The sequence below is a fragment of the Rissa tridactyla genome, chromosome 11 (assembly GCF_028500815.1).
Source record: "Rissa tridactyla isolate bRisTri1 chromosome 11, bRisTri1.patW.cur.20221130, whole genome shotgun sequence".
Taxonomy (NCBI): domain Eukaryota; kingdom Metazoa; phylum Chordata; class Aves; order Charadriiformes; family Laridae; genus Rissa; species Rissa tridactyla.
Genome location: NC_071476.1, coordinates 16,544,510 through 16,569,250, shown reverse-complemented (window position 1 = coordinate 16,569,250; position 24,741 = coordinate 16,544,510). Strand labels below are relative to the sequence as shown.

The following is a 24,741-nucleotide window of genomic DNA, read 5'->3' as shown; positions in this document are numbered from 1 at the left end:
CACTGTTCTCCTCTCTTTTAAAAGATTTTTAATAACTGAACACAGAAATCATCTAGCAGCAGTACGTTCTTGCAGAAGAATCTCCTTTCTTCTGCAAAAGAAAGCATTACCCTCACAACTCCAGTTCAGTTGAGACCGATTCCAGCTGTCAGGAGCAAAACCTGAGTTTGCTGATAAACCACATGCCTCGGATCAAACTCGCTCCCCCAGAATAACACAGGGGGTCCCATGGTTTCCATATTTAGGAGGCATAGCTGTTGCACAAAGTCCCTGAGTGAAAACTGAAAATTTGTAACTTTGTTCTTCTGACTACCCAGAATTATTTCAGCTACGTTGCCAGACCTTTTGGTAGCAGCAGGTTGGCTTTGCGCTTTCTGCTGGTACAGTTGGGCTGAAGCTGGTTTACCTGGCCAAACTGGGATACTGAGAACCAGCAGTTCATGCCTTGTCTCCTGCTGAAGTAGACACAGATAGGGCCTTCTGATAATCTCCTGCCTTCCTCATATATATACTGCCTTCCAGTATCTGAGGGGGGCGCACAAGAAAGCTGGAGAAGGGACTTTTTATAAGGGTATGTAGTGATAGGACGAGGGGCAAGGGCTTCAAACTGAAATGGCGTAGATTTAGATTAGATCTCAGGAAGGAATTTTTCACTCTGAGGGCGGTGAGCCCCTGGCCCAGGTTGCCCAGAGAAGCCGTGGCTGCCCCATCCCTGGAGGGGTTCAAGGCCAGGCTGGACGGGGCTTGGAGCAACCTGGGCTGGTGGGAGGTGTCCCTGCCCAGGGCAGGGGGTGGCACTGGCTGGGCTTTAAGGTCCCTTCCCACCCAAACCATTCTGTGATTCTGTGTAATTCTTCAGCCTCTGATTACTACATTAATTACACGCAGTCATCTGCGCCTCACAGGAATTAGGAAGCCTCTTGCAGGAGAAGATGGAAATACACAAAATATAAAACATAACTGCACAAATAGTGCAGTAGACTCAGATTTAAACAAAACAACTAGTGACACACAGGAACAGGCAGCATATATGCAATAGACTGACTGACCTTTCAAAGAGTCTTGTCTAATCCAGGTCAATTCCTGCAAGGCAAATAGAGCGCCGCAGAAACAGGGTACCCCTTCTCAGCCAGCAAACGGGAACCTATTCTGCCACACTGCCATTAGTATCTGAAAACATCTTGTGCTGTGGCTTTCCTCCGAAAGTATTTAGTAAGAAAAATGCTGGAAGAAATCAGTTGATCAACCAACCAGCAAATTAAAAAAAAGCTTAAAATTAAATTAACTGCAGCACTGTTATGTATTATGGATATTACCTTTTAAAAATTGAACACGACACAGGGTGATAAATCTGGACATCCCAGAGCAGAAAACAAACTAAACCCAGAGGTAAGGTCCTGTAAGACCAACATAAGAGAATGAAATTCCTTTTCCATTCAGGAACTACATTAATACAAATGCTTGTCTTTTCTAGTAATTATTTAGTAATAGCCAAGATAAAGACACTAATAGCATCTAATAATCACACAGTGGGGCTCAATAGTGATTCTCTCATTATCAAATCTGCTCAACGTACAAGTCAAAACATGATTTTTCTAACCAACTACATTCTTCATTTTGTCATTGTAATTCAAGCTTCTGATGTCAGACAGGATTATGAGAAACGAAGTAGGACTAGAATTCCCTGAATATTAAGGAAGTATATATGCATTAGTCAAAAAAGGAGCCTCCTCTTCCTACACCTCTCACTCTATTAAATAAAATAGGGTTTGGCTCATCCATACCCATCATGGTCAAATTCTCTTGTGAAAAACAAACACTCGCTCATCCTCAGTGAAAGGGCAGCATGTCTTAGAGTTTGGCACTCCTCATTATTCAGGAAAAATGCCTCAAATCACAAGAAACAGCAATAACTCCATCCAGTGGTACAAACTGGGGACTGACTGGCCAGAGAGCAGCTCTGTGGGGTCTTGGGAGACAGAGCACCAAACATAAGCCAGGAACATGCCCTGGCAGCAAAGGGCTATAAGAACAGAAGCACGGCCAGGAGACCGGAGGAGATGATTATGCCCATCTGCTCTGCACTCATTAGTCTGCTTCTACTGCTTCAACTGCATCCAGTTTTGGGCCTTCCAATTGATGTCCCAGAGATGTCCCAATTGGTGTCCCAAAGACGTCAATAAACCAGATGATGACTTCGCAAGTCCAGGGGAGGCCATCTGGATGGTTAGGCGCTGGAGCACCTGCCTTGGGAGGAGTGGCTAAGGGAGCTGGGTTTGACTAGCCTGGGGAAGAGATGGCTATGGGTGCTTAGAAGCAGGCTGCCAATACCTACGGGTCATCAAGAAGACAGGTATATGGTAAGAGCATGAGAAACAAAGGACAGACATTGAAACAAAGCTCAACTTGGATAGGAGGGAATACTTTTTCCCTATGAGGACAGTCATGCAGTGGAACAGGTTGCTGAATCTCAGTCCTTGGAGGTCGTCAAGACCAGACTGGACTAACCAGCAGAAGATTGGACCAGAGACCTCCAGAGGTCCCTTCCAATCTCAATTATCCTATAACCTTGTTAAACCTAAGTCTGGAGTGCAAAATTTGTCCCAGGGATCAGATAGGTTGTCATGGATGATGCTTTTTTTCCTGATTATAACTACAAGGCTATCATACAAAGAATTAATAACAAGGCACAATATAATGTGAATATCGTATGCAACATACTCAAACTCATTGGCCTTGCCAAGTCAAGGACTTTATTCCCGGACATATAGAATATATAAGATGTCTGGGATTTTTTGTATCCCAGTAGCAAAGTGACAAGGTAGCGCAAAGTATGATGCAGCAAGGCTACATAAAATTAAAGCCTGAGTAAGCAAAAGCTGAAATGAACCCCAAACCTGTTTCTTAAACCGTGTTTTAAACTACTGAAAGGAGGTAATTTCACCACATTATATTATATGGTGAGCAAAGGTTTCTGTCATTTCATAGAGATGTGTCATTTCTTTTCTCACTGTTCAACTTCTTTTGCTCCATAATTTCTGTAGTCTGTTACTCTTTCTTACTATTCTCACAACTTGAATTTAATTCCTGTTTCTATATTTTGTCTTCTTGCAAGTTCCTTGAATGTTCTCTTGTCTCTTTAGTACACTGAAGTATTTTTTATTCGTGGGTTTTTTTTCATGGCTTTCATAATGGTGTTCTGAGAGCTACATTAGCCACACTCACAAAATCCATGTCACATCTTTCAATCTGGTGTTCCCCCATTGAGCAATAGTTATATTCCTAAAGGCAAACGTGCACTTCTACACTTGAATAAAATCTGTAAGCCTGCTAACTGCAAAACACCACGATGAGTTAACAAAGAAGCACAGCAACAAATAATGAATATAAATGAATCCATAAATGATCAACTGGTGATCTCAATATAAATAGCTGCTAACAGAGGAATGTTTCCCTAGGGAGAAATGCGACATTTTACACTGATATTGAACATTGACTTTTCAGAGAGAATGACCACAGGTTTATTTGATAGCTATCTCTGACTTGGCATTACATTAGCAAAATTTAATCTTCAATATCCCTCATGATCACCCTTCCCCTGAAAAATGGTCTCATCTCAGTATGTTGGGCTAGGTTATAAAGCATGTCTCACTGAAGTATCTCAAAGCTTTTTCATCATTTGCCCCGACTTCCAGCAAGGCTTGTTTTGCATCTACTTGTCCTGGCTATCTCGTTACCCTGACAAGACTTCATACCTCGGATTCTGGGATTAAATCCTAGACTACTAAAAAAATTCATAATATTCAGTATTTGCACTGATGAAAGTGAGAACAGGCTCTGTTTCACACCCTTTATGAAACACAGGATATTTTCTAGCTTGTGCATGGACTGACAACGGCAGGGGGAAAAAAGCAAGCATCTCTGAGGAAACCATGCAGTTTTGAGCAGAAAAAGCCAAAACCTGTACTGTATAAATAGTAACTGTGTTACTGAAATACTAATTTTAAACATTATCTCTCTAAAATTTCCAGGTTAGCCATTGCTATCCTATTACACCACATTGCTCATTTTTGGGATACTAACCTCTATCACAGCACATGCTTTGAGTAGAGCAGCAGCGGCCAGCAGAGCTAGCATTTATTCAAGTTCACAGCAATATATTTTAACAGCTTCTGGGGAGCACTACCAGTATCTGTGAAAAATGTTTTCTCAGACCCATCCTAGATCATGTTGGGCAACATGCATTAAAAAAACAAACAAAAATGTGTCCCCCCAAACACAAGCCCTGTAACACGCAACAGAAGACATCCTCTTGGTCTCCTGTTTCTTGCCAAGGTCTCAGAGCACAGTTATTCGACTTGGTAGCTAAGCAGAAAGGGTTTTCAGTTTCCAGCGCTAAGCACGTGCTAGCACTTTGTGAGTTATGGCAACATGAGTCTCACTCTCTGAAGTTTACTGTATGAAAATCCTCAACAAAGAGAAAGAGAACTGAACGGGTGGGTAAGGCTGCCCCTTCACACGGGAAGGCAGCTGCTTGCATTATCTCGGAGATCTCTGCTAGGCAAAACAATAGGTACATCGACAGAACCAAACTGTAGACCAAGCTTTTTATTTTTGACTCAGGAAAAGCAAAGTCAAACTATACCCAAGTAATTTCACATAAACCCCTTCCTGTTCTTTGTGGCATTATGTGTACCCAGCAGCTGGAGCGTTTTGTCTCTAGGAAAACTGTCTCCTTCACCTAATGAATCTCTCACACCTTTGCACTGTGAAACAGGACACTTGCTAGGCTGGAAAGCCACATCTAAAATTCCTGGAGCCAGGCTCCACGATGCCCAGCGCTAGCGCGTAGCTCTCTCACGGAACGGGACCAGATGCTTCTCCCCGAAAGGCTCAAAGCCTCTTCTCAGAGGTAGCATCAGGCGAGCGTACCAAGCTAATACTACTCTTTTCTCTCTCAGATTGACTGATATCAGTCAGTAAGAATCACTGAATGTGTGACATTTAGAATATGACAGGCATATTCTAAAATTTAATTATTGCCCCTTAACTGACACCTATTTTCAATGCAAATTTAAGAACAGAACCTTCTGTCATCAGCTAGTCTTGCAAGATTCAAGTGAATCTGATAGCAGTGATTGGCAGCCAGATGACCTCTGCCTCAGAGGCTTCAGCTTTGCATGATTTTCCCTTTTTTCACTCTTGGTTCCCAAATGTCTAGCATATTTGATTTCAGTGAAGTCTGGACAAGACAAAGGAGTGGTTTTCTGACTCGACAAGTAAAACCCAACAAATGCAACCTAAGAAACCACATGAAATGTAGGTTGCCGTTTGTCAAAAATAAATCAGAGAGAGACTAATAATCAATTGACATATAAGATAGCCACTTGAGTACACTGTTTTGATGAATCCTGATCTCTGGAATCAGGGTCAAAAATACAAGTGGACTTAAGAGTGGAAGAAATTACAAACGTGAATAAAACAAGAAACTTCACCCAAGCTCTTACGTTAGCAAATATCTGACTCGTTTGTGGGAAGAAAATAACTCCAGTTGATATCAACACCTGAAGAATACACTTTTATGCAAGCTGTGTTATATACACATATTTGATGCAGAGTAAAGATGAGACTTCTACTTCCAGGTCCAATTTTTTCAGGAACCATACATTTTATTGCCTGACTGTCACAGAAATAAATTCATACTTTTGTGGGTACAAGAGGGATAACCAAATACATTAACCATTTATTTGCCTATAGGTCCTTTTATCCTCAAAAGACCTACTATGGTGCTTTCTAATAGCAAGATATTTACCGAAATATTTGTTCTATGCACAATTATTTTTCAGGCTCTAATTTTAAGTATATATAGGGCATAATTAAAAAAAAAAACAAAACCAAACAAAGCCATTTTCATTTACTTCATTAACTGCCAGACCCTTTGGCAATCCAGCCCTTTCTATAGCACAGAAGTGAATATATTATTTTAAGTCCATGCAGAAAACTGAAATTTATCTTAAACCTCATGTGTCTTTAAGGCCAAATAACACTGAAGAATAAATGAGTAATAACACTTTCATGTGCAACATATGCACTAAAGATGTAGTGCAAGCATGCTATTCTCTTAATTTCTTTATGTCATTTTCCTTTTTTTTTCCCCCATGTGTCCTCTTGCATCTGGTAGGACTAGATAAAATAGCATCAATACTCTAAAAGTTATCAGTATGAGTCTCGAGATACTATTTTGAAGTGGAGCATCTTTAAACCCATTGTAGCTTTTAATTTCCACAGGAAATAACAGTGGTGGTTTGTTTGTTTTTTTGTTTTGTTTTGTTTGTTTTGTTTTGGTTTTTTTTTTTTTTTTTTCCCCAAAGGAAAGTCTAAATACTTTAAATTACCACATTTTTAACGTACTGACATGTTGATGGTCAGATGTTCTTCGATGCTCAAATTTAGATTGGCAGAAATCAGAGTAGTGTAGGGGCTTACAAAAACGTGGTATTTATGTTTGGCAGCAATTACTTTGTGAAAAACACAAGGTGACTCTCTTTTTCCTCTCCTTCTTTCTTCTTTTTTATATTTTTTTCCCCTCCAAGTTTGGCATGAATCTAAAGAGCTAAAAACTAATTTAACATGACAAACGCTTTCATCACTCCCTTAACCTCTGAAGTGAATGCTCTGACAAAGACAATATGTGTGGTATATGCTTTCCTTTTGACGCTTTATAAATTGCTTTCTTGTAACTGGGTTTTACCACCAGTCCCGTATCTTCAGGATGTCCTAATTTGAATGGCTGGTTCTACGTTCTTCACATGTCACCCCAGGATGATAGGAATAACTCCTGGGCTTTGTGAAACGACGTATGTCTCAGACAGGACCGCAGGACAATTTTATTTACATACTTCGTGCTGGAATTTACCAAAACGTCGTGCAATGCTACCAACTTATACTTTCCATTTCATTCACGTCTGGCTACTGAAGAATGAGGGAGAAGTGATAATCCTGGCTTTAAATAAGTGGACATTTTCTATGCCATGTAAGGAAAAAGTTAACTGAAGTGAATTTTTCCTATTCTCTGCTGTTAAAAATAGTGCCTCTGTCTATTCCTTTAACAAAAACCCCCCAAAGTTACACACATCAGCCCAATTAATCTGACATGTGTCAAAATCTCTGCATAAACTCCGTCAGGGTAAAGGAATTCAGGTATAGAATAGTAGTCTAAGACGGCCCACTGTCGGCATACAAAACCTAGTGTATTTTGCCCATGCACATGCCCTATCACAGTAGACCAGTGCCACACAGCCCTGCAGAAATTTTTCCCAGTCATCAGTCAGGATAAGTTTAAGAGGAACATTTAGGAAAACTCAAGACAACAAAGGAAGAGTCTATTTAAATATCCAAACTTCAGTGGCATTTTACGATCTAAGCCATCAATCTACAAGCATCTTAAAAAAGAAAATAAAAACCAAAGTTTCCTTCTAACAAGATATATTGTCACTATTTTGACAAATGTTTAACTTCTTAAAATCTCAGTAGTATCTTTATTTAACATCAATTATGTAGTGTGACAAAAGGCTCCAAAGGTTATTATGCACTATGAATTCATCTTTAAAGCTTTAAACACACGACCTTTTCATTTCATCAATTGTATTTTTGTGTGTTATCAGAAAGGCAATCAGAATGCCTAAATAATTTTTAAAATATTTATTCTTTTCTATCTATCATGATACTTTTTTTTGCTTGTGTCTTTAAATTGCCTCTCAGTAGAAATTTTTTCATGCCCCCCATAATCTTTGGCAGTCCTCTGAAAGTCCCAGGTTTACAGCATGTTTTCAATGATCTATCCATATCAGTTCCCCTCCATCTCTCTTATTATAGGACAATTTACTTGGAACTCCTGAAGACTATGAGAACTTCAAAGTATTCTTTCGATATAATTTACCTCATATCTGCCAGCATTGCCTTTTTCATTTAGTCCTGCAATAGTCTTGATTAGCATTGATGCGGTCATCTTCACGAAGCCTAGATATATTGACAAACCTAAGCAGCAGAACCATTTGCTGCAAATTTTGATGACTTTTTTTATAACTATTACTTTTAGCTGATGCAACCCCAGTGATAGAACCTCTGCTATGGTGGAAAGCAAGAAATTTTCTTTGTGTACATGTACGGCAGAAAAACATTATCAGCACCTTTAAAGCCTCTCCTATGCTTGAAGTTCTGACAGCAAAATACATCAGGAGATGTTACTGCAAAATGGAGTATTGCCCTTCCTTCTGCGCGTCTTTGGGGAACTTAACATTTCTCTTCATCCTGAGACTGCCAGCTCTCCTGGCAGACGCCTCTCCCTTTCCCGCTGTCTCAATGATTAGGACAGAATTGGGATTTTAGTCTGATCTGCACATTATTCTAGTCACCCATTTTGAAAAGAGAAAAACATTTTTCTTCCTGACAGAGCAAGGCAGAGTTATTTTGTCTCCACAGCGGTTCAGGGGCGAGTAGGTCAGGAGCTCCAAAAGAGCTGCAGAAGAGTGGGACAGCTGGTATTCTGCATTGCTGCTCCTTCCCCAGGAGAGCAGATATTTAGTTTTCCCAGGACTCAAGTTCTGCACATACTCAGGAGAAGGCAATCCTCCAGAGAACTGCAGAACAAGGAGAGTTTCTTAAGGTTTATTATGATAAGGAGATGATTTAGCGCCTTAAGTGTCAAGCACCTTAAGTCATACCACTGGAGGACAGCAAGCCCCAGCTATTTGATGGGTGGATTAGTGCTCTTTGTCGTGTGGAATGAATCGTATGAATTTTTTGCTGAGAGTGAGGGAATTAAATTAATGAATGGCCTAAAGCACATCCCTTTTGCCTTTCTGTTGTTCTCATGCACCTAAGGCAATGCAACTTCTTTTTTGTTTTCTTTCTTTTCTTTTCTCTGCTCGCTTTTCCATCACTTTCAATTACGATCACAGTGGATCCACCAAATTTATTCACAGGATTAACTGCAGCTATTTTCTGGTTTTGGCAGCTACTCTTCAATATACTTATTCTTTACTGTGTATGGCACAAAGCTTGTTAGGTAACTTCTCATTATTTAATCCTTGAGCCAATATTCTCTTCCTAAAACCTGCCTTCTCGTCTTCACTAGCCTGCTCTATCGCACTCGGCACTCTTTAGTCAGGAAAGAAGACCTCAGAAACTTCTGTCAAAACAGATCACTTATGTCATTACTTGAAATGATAGATCAGTCATCAATTATTAAGAGTCAATGCATCGCCTTACATTCTCTCTTGTCTTAGACAGTATATGAAAGCGTATAAAGCAATAACCATGTCGCAAAGCTTTGCTTTAGATTACAGTAACCTAAATACCAAGGAAAAATACATTTCATAATCCATCACTTCAAAGTTATGCACATGATTAAAATATTCAACTTGCAGTATATCATTTCCCATGTGCATAATCACTCAAACAGAGAGCTGTTGTATGATAACTGTCAGGTTCAATAAATCATGTGCTCTCCAATCTTTTTATTTATATATCAAACTAAGCCTGTTATTCTGAGGAGAGAGGTACAGAAAGACGGTTATCTCTGTAGTATTGAGTATGCTGGGTGCAGGCCTGGCCTAAGGAGGCAGCCGCAATAAAGTAACCAGTCAGCTCGCTCTTGCTAATGTATATATTAATTACATATGGAAGCTCATTAGTATGAAAAATGGGGTTTCCTTAGAAAACAGCGTCTAGCCTGTTGGATATGTATTGGTTATATGGGATAAAAAAAAATAAAATATTATTCTCTTCAAATGGAGAGAATAGGGAGAAAATTCAGTACATCTATAGGTCTTTTGAGCACTATATATGAGAATAGTTTCAGAGATGAACTAAAAACCACAGAGAATAGGTCTGGAAAGTATTAACAGAAAATATCGGCAAGCTACCATAATTTTGTCCTTCACTCAGAGAAGCTAGGAAGTTTGTGCAGCATGTCATTGTTATCAATGTATTGTCGAAGGCACTGTAAAAGGTACAAAACACACATCTAATTTGTGTAGACGCTTAGAAAAACCTCAAAAACAACAGACAATGAGGGGGTCACCGAGGGGAGCACAGGGGGAATCAGAAAGGAATTAAATTAAGAAAGTCAAAATAACAGAAGCACGTTAAAAAAAATCTTGAAAGACCACAGAAAGAATTAGGACATGGTGTGGTCAGTATTAGTACATTAATGATGGGAAATAAGCACAATAATTAGAGTTTCCTTTCTAGATGTTTGCTTACAAAATACTAAGGATATGTGAAATATGGAAAATAACAGCACACAAAATGGAATCCCCTTACCATTTAGATCTAACACAACTGTGAATTTAGGCACACAGACAGATACAGACTGAGACTTAGTAATCAAAATGATTTTGTGTTTTTTATCTAAAGGCATCCTGCGATGGTACCATTTGAATTCAAATGCCAGTAGCTTCTATTACTTATATGGATTCACCACCTATCACGTTTTTTTCAAAATATCTTTTTTAAACATATGGTAGTACATCAAAAAAATCCTTACATCACCCTTTGTTTGGACCATCTATGAGAGATGTGTATCCAACACCTAAAGTTAACACTGCACATTGAGAACTCGGGATCGATTTCTTGCTTCCACTGCTCTTGTGACAGTGAACAGGACTTGAACATTTTACTTTTCCTCATTATTTAGTATAAGGAATAATGATTTTCTTTGCTCATTGAGAAAACTAATTTGTGAAACAGATTGACCATTTGCTGACGTAGCCACGTGATTTGACAGAGAAAACACAGCCTTACCTATGAAATAGGCTAGCAGGATGGCAAGCAGGACTGCAGCAGCAATTGCAGACAAAGCAGCACATTTCCAGCTACAATACTTGGAGGGTTTTTTCAGCTTGAACGCATTCCTGGAGAATGTATTTCTAGGTAACAGTCTGGGAGGTGGAGTATAAACTGTTCCTGAGGTCAACGGGTAACCAGGGGAAGAACTACTGAAGAGCGGAGTAGTTCCAGAAGACGTCTTAAACAAGAAATGCCTGAAAAATACAAAATAGAACATAGTTGAAAACTGCAAGTCCTGCAGTTAAGAAAGAACATCTCTTATTCTGATTCCATTCCAGCTGCTACGATGTGTTCAATTCAACTAAAAAGAAAAATGATTTTGTATGAAGAAATAAGGAGATGAAAATTCTCATAGTCTTTTTGCTACCAGAGCTTAACAACCGTCACTACAACACTTCAGGACATCTTCTGTCAAGATATCTGCTTAATCCTTTCCGTAATTAAATGCAACTTGACCAGACGCTAGCTAAAACACCAGCATGACCGATGAAATGTCTTTGAGGACCAGTCGAGATGGCACCTCTAAGACGCCTAGTAACAAAGCTCAACTTCAGTACTGGTGTCACTATCAGTTCCTTATGGCCTGGGTTTGACTAGGACAAAGCCACTACAAAATACCTGCAATGTATATTAGTATAACAGAACACTTAACTTTATGAGAAAACATCCTTTCTGAGTTCAAAGGTCTACACGATTTACCTGAGGAATCCACTACCCAACAAATACTGTAAGATAAAAAAAATTATGAGTCTCATTAACATTCCTGGCAAAAGCTGCCAGCAAAAAAAAAAATAATTAAGAACATACTGAGCGAAAACCGTCGTCCTGTAAGAAGAGTTCTTACCAGAATTAAAATTAACCATTATTTTATTTTAATGGTACACAGGTCTGGTTTGAACAACTAGGACAATCACCAAAAGCACACGACTCAGCAGAAAAAATGAGGACTTCAACTGCCCATACATTTATTAAGAAGAAAATACGGGACAAAATACATTACCTAACAAAATCTCAGAAAATGCTGCCACCACATTCCAGAGAGAGGAAACGCAGAAAGCAAACTAGGAGGCTTGCTTCTCTGCATTAGCTTCTGACAGTCGGGAAGAACTGCCGACAGGCACGTTCCCAGTAAATGAAAAGAGCAGCACAGAAGGAAGGCAGCGGTCTTCAGGAAGGCCACTTGTTTGGAGACAAAAGAGCTTTGGAGACGTGTTCCATACCCTGTCCCTTCACAGCTCCGAAAAACAAGTGCTCCTTGGAATCAGTGAGAATGAAGATACTCAGTAATCTCCAAAATCAGCAAAACCATAGCCTAAAATAACCCAAGTCTTCAGATGCAAATATAAATATGTTTAACATTTTTATTCGGATCAGAATCCCGTATGTCACTCTCGACCCACATGTTAAAACTTTAAAATCGATCACTGTTTATTACAACAATGATTTGGAAGTTTGAAACTGAAATGCACAGAGTTTACTGTATACTTACTATACAGAATATCTGAAGTGATTTTAAAAAGTATTAAAGCATTTGTTTTGAAATGAAACCCAGAACATAATAAATTGCATGAAACTTGCATACTGTAGAAGACAGTAAAAGGAAGGCTGGCTAGGTTTCCCGGTTTTACGATTAAACACTCACATTTGAGGATAGCCTCTGAAAATACAGTCTTTTTTAAATGCAGTCATTAATAAACTTTATTAATGAACATGAAAAATCACTTATTTTGACACTGCTTTTGTTATTTTGTTGGTTTTTTTTTTTAACCCCAAATGACCTCGTACATCCCTTACAACAACGATCAAAATTTAGTTTGTTTTAGAAAATATTTCAGTCACCTAAGATAGTGGTAGTATTCGCTGTCTGAACTTTTTCTCTGTGTTTTGGAGACACCTCAGAAAAAACTTCAGACACAGAAGTACACAGGGAGAAGTGGCCTGCAATGCCTAACTATCTCAAGCAGATTAATACTGTGTTTTGGGTTAGGTTTTTTTTAAAAGTTGCAGTTATTCGTAAAACAAAGAAAGAAGTAGAATGAAAAGGGAATATTCTAGCCAGCTACTTAATAGAAACATTTGTAATTTTTTGCAAGTAAAGTTGCCCTTCCTTTTTCCTTATCAGTGAGGCTCATTAGACATTAGATTTGCTTCTTTTCTGCACACTGTATATGACCTATGAGAAAACACAGTAAAGGCAAATGCTATAAGGGTTTCCCCCTCAAAATTACCAAGCCTTTTAAATTAAAAAACACACCTTCCAGTTACAAGAAAGCGAGAAACAATGAAAGTCGGATTTCATGAACACTTCATTTTGAATGATTCTTTACTTTGCAGCAATTCAATTAAAATCACTGTTGGGAAAATGATGTTATCAGGCTGGTTGTGTTACGGAGATCTATTGACCCTTCCGTTCCTTTTGTCTGGTTAAAGCCTGATTAATACTCGTTAGAAGAAGCAGTTTTAGTCCTTTCTGCTCTCCAGTGTTGGGAACACATTACCAGTTCCACAGGAACTAGGGACGGAAGTGCCACGGAGCACGAGGACGGAAGGACGAGAGGAAGGAGAGGAGGAGGAGAGATCTGGTGAGACACAGGCAGGTAGGAAGGCTCATCTCTCTCTTTTGGGCCAACTCTGCACCCGCCTCAGCCCAGGACCCCCTTCTTCTCCTCCTACATCCTCATGGCATGAGCTGCTCTTTCAGGTTTGGACCGAAGAGCCTACAACAAACAGTCCTTCCAGTTCTTTCCTTTTCCCAGCCCAAAAGCAGACCTCACAGAATCAAACTGGAAATTGCAATCTTTGGCGTCGTCTTTATCTGAGATGTCAAGGTTTTTAAACCCAGGAATTTTACGTCCTCTTTAGTTGAGAAGGCAGCTACAATACCAACAGAAATTTTAATATAAAGCATTGTTAAAGTAAACTCAGATATATAATGAAACTCTGCTCCCATTAAAATTGAATTAATGAATATCTAGGCATGTTTTAATAGAACATGTCAATCATATACTGTTTCATGTGATAAGAAAAAAAAGTAGAAGAAAAAAATAGTTCCGCTGTGGTCCACTTTGAGATGCATAAAATATATAAAGAAAACTGAAATACATGCAAACGTGATCTCTATTATGTTCTTAAAACTGATCAGAACTTCATAGAAGCAAAAAAAGACCAATTGAAACGGATACTTAGAACGGTGTCGTTCTCAAAGTAAAAAAGAAAAAATATCATTGGATAAACTCTGAATTCTGTCACACCTGTGAGTCCTGCCCATGTATTTTGAAAGCTGAAAGTTTATTGCCTCCATAAAAGGATTTCTGACGAAGTGGCAATCATTAGAAGACGGTGCACCATTTTAAAATACAGAAATTCTGCCTTCAAAAGTTTTAAAAAGACGTTTAACTAAAGATACGTTAAATATCCACCAAGCCCTCTTGGAAAATTGGCACTGCATTCAGAGCTGGAGGCCGGATGAGCAGGAACGCCTTACGTGACAGTGAAGTACAGCAGAAAGACTGAGAACATAACAGACAAAATACTTGGACCCCTGGAGTTTAAGTCTAGATTCAGCTACTAATGGAAATAAATTGACTTGTCTCAACTCTATCCCTAAACCCAATGATCTATAGCTATATTTTTATGTGGGATTTGACATGCTCTGGTACAACCAATTGTCTGTGGGCCCAAGCTGCACAGGGAGAACATGAGCATTTATCAACATTAATTACAGTCTCACAGCGGTAAGACTGGGAGGTATTGTTCAATGACTGCTTATGAAAAGAAATGATCTTATTTGTACCCACTCATTAATTTCAAATACATTCCATATTAGAATTAAAAAACCTGTATATTCTCTGTCTTACCTATTCACCTACCAAATGCTATTAAGAAAAACACATTTTATACCTCACAATTAGCATTAATAATTTCATTTAGATTAGGACTAAATTCCTATTTTGAAAACATGGCAGTAAATTTACTAAGTCTCAGCCCAATCTCCCTAATTTCTGAGCATCGTGAAGCTATTCCTACACTGGAAAATTACAAAATACGATTGTCAGTATACAGTGATTCAGTAATTTAAGCGTCCATGAAAGGTATGGAAGGAGCTTTCAGAAAAGAGGTTAACCCTTTAGCTGGCTCAGTGCTCTCCTCTCCTGCTCGGCAGCTTTGGGGGCCGTAAAATGCCCCCCGCTTTGTTTTAAGCAGCGTGTGCTGCTGATGCGCCAGATCGCAGACGGGGACCTCATCGCTGATGCCAGGAGAAAGGTGACATCTATGAAAGTTGAGCTTGCGCGGGGACATTTGTCTGCAGTTCTGTGGACTAATGGTAAATGGAAAAAGCTATATTTTGCTTTCTTCATTAATTCAGAGCTCTCTATAGCATTTATTTTCCCACAGGTCAAAAGGACCTCTGGTGTTCAGGGAATAGTGGTCTGACAGACACTGTATTAACTTCCATATTCTTTGAGAGAACAATCTTTTTTCCCCCCCCCTCCTTTCTGGCCACATTGTCATGGCAGCACGCTGCAAGAATCAGTTGAGAAAAATAATATTGGGTTTTGTGATGAAAAACTGTAATAGAAAGGAAGAACAAGATATTTTCTAACATAAATCGCTTCTTTCCCTCCTCATACTATCCTAAGCTTATTCTGCATGAAAATAGAAGTACAGAGAGCTGTAGTTGGTTAAATCTTCCTTTTTCATATTTTTTTCCACAGGTTTTTAATAGTAATTAATAAACAGAAAAGATACATAGCAAGAGAATAGTAACAGCTCGATTTAGTGCTTCTAGGACATAAAAAATATCTTTAAGCTGATTACATCTGTCTATAATTTTATTGTACATTTATTCTTAGCAGAAAAAGAACAATGAAATGTAGAACATAGCATGCAGGCTTTCATCAGGGCAAAAAAAAAGAATCTCCTGTAGTCTTCTAAGTCCTCCAAAAAAGTAGCGACGAGTCAGTTTCTAACCAGAACTATTCAATGATTGTATGATTTTATGCCAGTGGAAGCCTCAAAGTGGCTGCCAAATTCAGACAGTCACGTTTTATGGCAGTTTTCTAACTTCCATACAAAAAGAAACCAAGATTGAAGAAAACTACAAGCTGTTCTTATGCTAAAACGAACTCAGACCGGTGCAAGCTTCGGTTACCTGTGTAAGGGTCTCTCAGTCTTCCCCCAAATGAGATTTAATTGCATGTTCTTGCTCTCAGGTTCTCACAGAGGAGCTCAGGATTACCAGCCAGGTTTACACAGCTGGGGGGTCTCTGACCTGCTAACACCCCACAGAAGTTTCTACCCTTTTCAGTGCCCAGAACACAGGGACTTCGGTGTTCCCCACATGCTCTACAGTCAGCAATAAAGGTTTAAAATGTTATTTATGTGTGTTGAAATTACATAGGTACAAGAAATTGTCTCAATCACATCAAATCTGAAGACTAAACTCAGTAAGATAGATTTTTCAGTGTAAAGCTACTTAAAATACACATAAGTGAACTGGCCATCTCACCCAAGAGTGCCTACGGGCACCCTCACACCCAAATGCTTGTTGCAACCGGAGGACAGCCCTCGTGACAACACACCATTTCAGTATTTTTCAGCCCGCTGCAGAGAATCAATTTGCAACTAACTGTGCATGGTGGACTAAGGACGCTCTGTTAGCCACAGCAACAATAATTCAGAATGAACACATCAATACCAACGGGACACTTCTACCCACTGTAACGCAACCCCGAACCTCGCAGCAGCCGCCCAGCTTCCAGTGCAGGCTCTAATACCAGCTTCCCAGCCCTTGAAAGGTTCATCATTCCTTAAAGGCTGGGTTCTTCACATCCCCAGGCAAAGTCTTCTAAAAAATGCAGAGCATTAAGCAGAGTGTCACGGGTGTTGCCTGAAGTACCAGACGAGCTTGTCACTGCCATCCCCACACTCCTGACAAAGACACATTTGGACACACAAAAGCACGGTAATTGAAAGCTGCTTGATGGAAAGGGAGGGTGTTGTACAAAAAGGCATGTGCCAGCCTTTGGGCACCCTGATCTGTCAATATTATGAAAGAAAACCAAACAGACAACGTTCACAAAGCTGTAATTGGAAACAGAGCAGGTAAACCAAGGCAAAACATCTGTATTGTACCGCAGCTGCAGCGTTAGCTCCGTACTGGACGCCCTTTTACAGAACAACCTGCTTCTCATGTGGAAGATGCTAATTGAGATACTGTTGGATAAACTTTTATAACCTTCTCTCTCTCTAATGCCTGCTGTAAGCTGCCCCTGGATGCTCTGGCTGCGTGTTCCAGGCCTGGCTCTGGTACGTCTCAAAGGCAGAGCATGGGCTCCTCTACCAGGAAAGCTGCTCGGTGGTGACATATTGCTGCGGGAGAGGCTGGAGAAAAGCAAGGTGAAAAATACAGAAAGAGGAAGGATTGCTGAGATGAGGGTCATCAGTAGCTCAAGAATTGTGAGAGGGAGAACACCAATATGGAAAGGCATAAAATCTGAAAGGGGAAAACCCAGGAAGGCTAGCGAGGGTCGAGCGGCTGGTGATGGAGCTGGGGCACAGGGCAGCCCAGAGACCACGGGGAGCTACGAGGGCCACCCCTTACCTTCCTGACCAGTGCCTGTGTGGCCAAAAGAGATCCTGGGTGCCCTGCAACTGGCGGTGAGCACACTCCCCCAGCCTCCCAGCTTAAATCCCAGTCAGCTTCTCTGTGAGTCAGGCCAGTAAATAGTTGCTTTGCCCTTGAAATGTATGTATATCTTTCTTCCACTATTGTTTATTCCCCAAGAAGGCAGCAGTGAAACTGCTAGTTAACGCCTAGTAAAGAGTAACAGGACTAGCTACAGACATAAACACAAAAAATCAATTACTTTGCATATGTACTTACATTAAATGGCAGCAGGATCAATAATGCAGATAGAGGAAGATTTAGGCAGCTCTGAATCAGCTCTAACTATAGGACCTTTCCCTTCTTATGTGGAAAAACTTGTCTTATGAAATGTCTTAGTATGTTGCATAGTGCAGCCAAAGTGATGAAATCCACTAATGCCTACATTTGTTATTCCGGTAATGATGATAATGACAACAGTATTTTGCATTTCAATAGGTCCGTTCATTTTTAGCTTTCTACATCAGTTAATGAACATAATTTCAAAACACTTCTATTTTAAAAGGCATGCATGTAAGCTCTTCACTACCTCTTGATTCAACTACTCACGTAACAAGAAAAAAAGAGACAGTATTAACAGCAGTGATATTTCAAGTCTATAAATAATAGAACAGAATAATAAACTCAAATGTCTAAAATAATTCTGTTATCAGTCTACATGTAAACTTAAAAAATAGAAACCTAAATGACATCATTTGAGATTAAAAGTAACACCCTCAGTGTACCTGCCTCTTCCTGCACAGACACTCATGCTGCCTGTTCCCTCTGCACAACACTAAACTTAAAAATGCAAATCAACAAGATCGTGAAAACACGCAATTATCTGCAATCTGTAAAAACTTCTTTGAGCTTTTGTGAGTGGGAGTACATCTAGATTGATTCTCTCAACCAGCATTTTGGTTGAGATCCTGCTTTTGTAGTGTTTTCCTTCAGCTTTTTTCTCTCCTATCACGAGTCTACATTTGTTATGAAAACAATACTACAGTAGCCTGCTAAAAGTGACCTTTCTACATTGTTTTTGGAATTCCTCCAAGTACACGGCCCAAATGTGCGAAGTCCTTGGGGATGCTTTTGACTGTGCTTTACTCGACTCTTTGAAATGCTCTACTTTTAGATAGGTCCAGAATCTATCTATGCAGATCCCATTTAACCTTCACATGCAGGAACAACAGAATGAAGGAGTCAGTTCTTGCCCCAGCCCTCAAACTCAGAGGACTAAACACTGTGGCATATGTGCCTGTAGCCGTGTAGTTTGTCAGTGGTAAGAGAGAGCCACATAAGATAAAGCAAAACGAGAGTGAGGAGTTATTTCACTGTTCCAAGTAGTTGTTTGTTATGCCAAATATATCCTAGAAATTTGCATTAACAAAAGGAAAAGAAATTTTGTTTCACTATTCTGTTCCAGAACATTTTGCATCATGTATAAAGATATCAAAATATTGAGACATCATTGAAAATAGGCAGACAATTGTGGAGAGTGGCTGTAACTTGGAACTTCTGCACATTCAGAAACTTCAAGTTTACGTACTCAGTTCAGAAGTTCTGCAGCTGATCTTGACACCCTAACACAGCACAATATCCGAATGCCACAGTAGCAGTATTTCAGGTATTTATAGTATCATAGAATGGTCTGGGTGGGAAGGGACCTTAAAGCCCAGCCAGTGCCACCCCCTGCCCTGGGCAGGGACACCTCCCACCAGCCCAGGTTGCTCCAAGCCCCGGCCAACCTGGCCTTGAACCCCTCCAGGGATGGGGCAGCCATGGCTTCTCTGGGCAACTGGGGCCAGGGGCTCACCACCCTCAGAGTGAAAAATTTCTTCCTGAGATCTAATCTAAATCTACTCTCTTTCAGTTTAAAACCATTATTTTAACATTAAAGTAAAAACATAAAACTGTTATTTCTTTAAAAAAAAAAAAAATTAAAAACCCCCTGAGCACTAAATCCCGCTCTTCATGTACTCTGTTCTTGGCTTTTTGCCGGAGGCTGTGCATAGCCACTCTGTACGGCATTCATTCTTTCACTGCCTGGAAGCCTGCAGCTACGAAAATGCTGAGTGCAGATGTTTCCCCGCTGTGATGCCCCACGATTTTGAGTTCATGCACTGAACTGGTGCCGACTGGGATACAGCTCATGGTGCTATTCCATCCATTGATCTCCCATTTCTGCCCTAGCTCGCTCTCCTCAGGCTCACCCGACTGCCTGTGTTGGAATCGGACAGGCAGAGTAAGAAACGTAGCTTCAACCCCGGGAGCAGGCAAATATTTTGAAAAGCAACACGGGGGTTCTATCAAGGCTAATTTTCAGATTGCTCAGTCTTGGAGCTGAACTTTGCTTAAATGACCCCAGATCTGGACCACTGCTAAAGAAACCATCATCCTTTCTCCTGAAATACAGGAGAGACATTAGTATGTTACAGCCTTCCTTGAAGCCTAGCAACGGATCCTTGTGAGCAAGCTCAAAAAAATTACAGACATACATACAAAATTATCTTTACAACTGAAAGATTTGAACTGAAAATATTTCAAACTATGAGACTAATTATGGGGCTAAAGAATAAGACTAATTCCTATTTATTTTTGCCTTCTTTTTCCTCCTGGATTAAGTATTATTAATTATATTGGTACCAGCTAAATTAATATCAATATAAAGTACCGGAACAGGCATTAGTACATTAGGCAATCTCAGTCAATCATCCATCCATGAAAGCCCTTCTGTTATCCTCACTTATGAGTCACCCCGTTTTTGGCCGGTGCCTGCAGGTGGCCCTGTGTGAGGTTCCTGTACCGGAGAGGACTCTCACGGTGCAAAGAGGGATGCCAACCTTCCTCGCAAAGTCATACTTTCCTCCCTGTGCCCTCAAAACATTTCAAGCTTTAAAGCAGAGCGCTGCCTTTCTAGCTGTCTGGAAGTAATGAGACCCACACCGGGACGTTCAAAGGTAGTATTTTCATCATTCATCCCCTTCGAAAGCAATGATTAAAGAAGCAATAAAGGAACACCTCTTAACTGGAAAACGTAGAAACCAGCACTTTGGAAAGGAGGAGGAGGAGAAGGTTTCAAATAGACTGCAAGAGGACAATAAAAGTTAAAGAGCATTAAACAGCAGCTCCGAGCCTAAAGGTAAAGCAGCTAAGTACTGCAGAAACAAACCATAAAAACAGCACCATAAAAACGCTACGGCAATGCATTACTGCATCCTTAGTTAATGATATTTCAACCTTTCCATTACGGACCCTTATTTCAAAGAAAACAGAACACTTACGTAGCCATCCTGGGGCCCTGTTGCAGCCATAAAGCAGCAGCAGACTAGGGAAGATATAGTCCATATTTGTTTGCCTTGAACCAGAAACAAGCACACTGATATCAAGCACACTTCCCTGGAGGGGTTCAAGGCCAGGTTTGATGGGGCTTTGAGCAACCTGGTGTAGTGGGAGGTGTCCCTGCCCAGGGCAGGGGCCTGGAACTAGATGGTCTATAAGGTCCCTTCCAACCCAAACCATCCTATGATTCTAAAAAAGCATAATTAACAACTCTGCATAAGCACTTTGCAATCTTGTAACTCCACTAAAAGCAACAAGCTACTACAATACAGCTAAGCACAATTATGAAAAAATACAGAACCACAAAGTGTTCATGCAGACATGGGGTGTAATTGCCTGAAGAGGGTACGTGAAAACATGTGCAAGCAGTAAAAGCCTACTTTACATCACAAAGTAAATAAAACAAGTGTCATTAACCCCCTCCCCCATCAATATTGAAACAAGAGGTGGAGAAAGGATATATTTGGGAAATGTACTCTCTCCAAACAGTCTGAATTCAGCCCAAACTGCCTAAGACAGCAAAGGAAAGAAGGGAAGGGAAAAACATTCTTACCAGAAAAAAAAAAACCAAAACCAACAACATGCAGACACACGTTGTATTATTCAATGATTTCAGCGCTCCGTACTGGTAGATAAGGAGACGTCTGGAATCTAAATTGTGATCTGAGTTTTGTAGTGCTGACATGAAGCATTCCCTTCAGACAGCTCAGGTGCCACTTCTTGTTTCATAATCCGTAATGTGACCGCTTGCACATCTTTTTCAGTTGAGAGCAGAATCTACTGAAGGTAACTGAAAGGTGAAAACTAAAAGTTGTGAAACTCTTTCATGATAAAGCAGGTGCTGTCAGGGCTGGCTTTGCCTCCTGAGCACTCCGCTACTGAGATTAATAAACTGACAACAAGAAAAAAAATTAGAGAGTAGCGCACTGTGAAGAGGCAGTCTAAGAAGGATCACTGTTTCACAACAAGCCAAAGCTATAAAGTAAAAGCTGAACAAAAGTTACCAAAAAGCTGCCCTTTTTTTCGTGGCTACTGGTATGCATGGAGATGAAATACCGGCTTTGAGATGAAAGAATTACAGGCTAATTCTGAAAGTCTCCAATGATTCTGCAGGCATCAATTGCAGCAAAATTCGCTGCAAACCAGAAAAGGAATCAAAATCATCATCTTCTGAGTTAATATTCTTGCGATGAAACTTGTCATCAAGTCCTGTCAGGTGTGCAATATTGGAAAAGAAGAAAAATCGATCCTGAAGCAACTCTGGAATAGCCTTAGAACACAGCAATCCTGTCAGGATGTTTTCTAATATCTTAATGCTTGCCTGTGACAAACCTATCTATGGAAAAGCTCCCATTAACTGCCGGCTATCTTGCGACCTCCAAAAATAACCGTACTCACAAAGTAACCTTTTGTCATCAACACGAATACGTGCATATTCCCAGAGGTTTTATGATTAAAAAAAAAGAAAAGGAGAAGAACCAAAGTTAGCAATGGAATTGATAGTCTCCACTGACAGGGAATAGGCACAAAATCAGACGTTAGAAGAAAAACAGCCAGGCAAATGCCCACGCCTGTTTCTCAGGGACGCCAGTATTATGAATAGCCCGAGAAATTCCCTCTATATAAAGTGTTTGGTAAATTGGCACAATCTTAAGCCATCAGAAATGACACGTTTCAGGTAGAGTTGTACCCATGAACAATTTCCCGTGAAAACAGATGGACAAGGAACAGTAGGGGGTCATTCTACACTAGAATTAAAACTATTCTATAATCCTGGGCAATGAACCACACAGCAATGACTGGCCTGGGCTGAATGGGACCAACACTTCTATCTTGTAGTACTAGCAATAAATGCCAAATTCAGGATGCCAAAATTAAGTTCTAAATAGTACCACCCTCTCACAGAAGCAGCAGAGTTAAGAGCCAAGCTTCACTCTTCGTTGTTTTTTTTTTTTGCCAAAGTTAGTTCCAAAACTTCAGTAAGTAAGAATCCCTTTCCTTTCTTTTTTTAGACATTTCAGGCTTCAGATAACTTGCATTTGCTCTTCAACCCCTCCACTTCTTCATGGCACCCATGTTAGCATTTTAGCCAAATGGGGCCATGCGACTGAAGCCCCCTGTGAGCGCTCCAGAGCGGCGCTGGGGCACAGACTCCCTGCTCTTCTCAGTCTCCTTTGCTCCCCACAGTGCCACAACCTCTGATTAACCGCTGAATATCAACGGCCTGGGTGCTGTAAGCTTCAATCCAGCCATACCAACTCCTCGCAGGGCTCCAGAGCAGAAGGCAATCTTGAATCGCAGCCTGGGAGGGGCTGCGCCGTGGTGTGACTGCACCAAACCTCACTGCTCTGGGAGGAACCCAGCAGGGCGGCATTAAATTCCCAGAAGGCTGCAATTCAAACATCTCCGAAGCTGTGGCAACCAGGCAACTGAAACCACGGCACTGGCCACTGCTAGATGCAGTCCAGCTCCTCTACCTGTACGCTGTGTGTGCGGCTGTCTGGGCAAGGCAGGACACCCCGCTATCCCAACCACTTCTTTCAGCACAACGGCTAATTTTAAATTCTGGGAGATGAGCTCTGCCAGCTCCGCTATTTAAAGCGCAAGTTAAATATGTTTGACATCCCATACCCCAAATTACAACAAACCAGAATATTTGGAACGGCGGCATGTCAGGCGTTTATTTATTTATTTATCCGGCAGCCCTAAGTGCTGCACCTTTTCATTTATATGCAACTGTTTGCCCCACGGGCATCAAGCTGTTAAGACGTACAGAAGAGATTTAAATGAGCTTGCATGCTGGATGAAATATAAATTAAAATTATAGTACTGTCAGTCTTGAATCAGGGATTGTTTCTCAAGGTCTCTCAAAATGCGTAATTTCAAATGAGCCTCTATTTGTTACTTCGGGAAAGGCAAACTGTACAATTTTTCAGCAGCACAGTTAATATGACTTATAAGTAAGTTGTTCCTGAGCCTGTGAGTATAGAATGCTGTACTAATACCACGAGCTGGGTACGCAGGGATGGTCCAAATGAATAAAAGGCTTTAAAATGGGACACGTGAACAGAGAGATGCCCATCTGTCTACCTTCCAACGCAAAGCACATCAGAGGCTTGCAGATATTCTAATGTCACTAACTCCCAACGCTGTGTCAGCCAAACCCCTCACTGACACGAAGTGAACAAAACCTCATCTCCTAACGAGCCAAACCGTTTCCTCTGTGCGCTTCAGAGCACCCTGCAGCGGCATCCCCTGGGGTGTCCGTCCGTGCCACCCACCTGGTCTCGAGAGGGACGTTGCTGTTGAGGACCCAGCTGTCCTGGAGCTGCACGGACTCGGGGGTGGTGGCCAGGTCGTTGGGCGCCGGAGCGGGCGCATGAATCTGGTTCCGGCGATTTGTGAGGGAGTTCCTGTTGAGGGAGTTGGCAGAGGAATGATGGTGGGACAGTGAATGGTTGTGAGGAGGAGGGAGAGGCGGCCTCAGCGTTGACTGGCTGTGATGATTTGAAGGGCCTAAAATAGAAAAGAAAAATAAATCACCAATGCGTGTTGACGATACTATTCTCCTTGGCATTTCCACGGGACCAATGCCTGGAAAACAAGCCAAATCTCAGAAACAGGAAACCAAGCCTGTGGGCCGCTTGGACCTATAGGCATCAGAACATGGTTAAATCACCAGTGATCATTAGAGATCAGAGATACAAAACAGTGTTTTGAGGCTGCACAGTTGAGATGTTCACAAAGGCTATATTTAGATTTTAAAATACTTCTTTATGGATTTTCCCGGAGAAGGACTCCTCTGTGGAGGAGCCAGGACAGCAGTCTAGATTGAGCATTTTCCTCCCTGTTTCTATCAGGGACTTTAGGGGATGAATCTTAATGGATTAAAAACGGCTTTT

General features: G+C 40.7%; 1 protein-coding gene across 1 annotated transcript in view; it reads right to left on the bottom strand.

Moving 5' to 3' along the window:
• TENM2 (teneurin transmembrane protein 2) overlaps nt 1-24,741 on the bottom strand; it is a 1,855,021-nt gene that overhangs the window by 159,266 nt on the left and 1,671,014 nt on the right. The window contains exons 21-22 of the mRNA XM_054217271.1: nt 24,121-24,355; nt 10,807-11,045 (exon numbers count right to left, since the gene is read on the bottom strand). Of these exons, the coding sequence (XP_054073246.1) occupies nt 10,807-11,045; nt 24,121-24,355 (474 nt within the window). The remainder of the gene's footprint in view (nt 1-10,806; nt 11,046-24,120; nt 24,356-24,741) is intronic.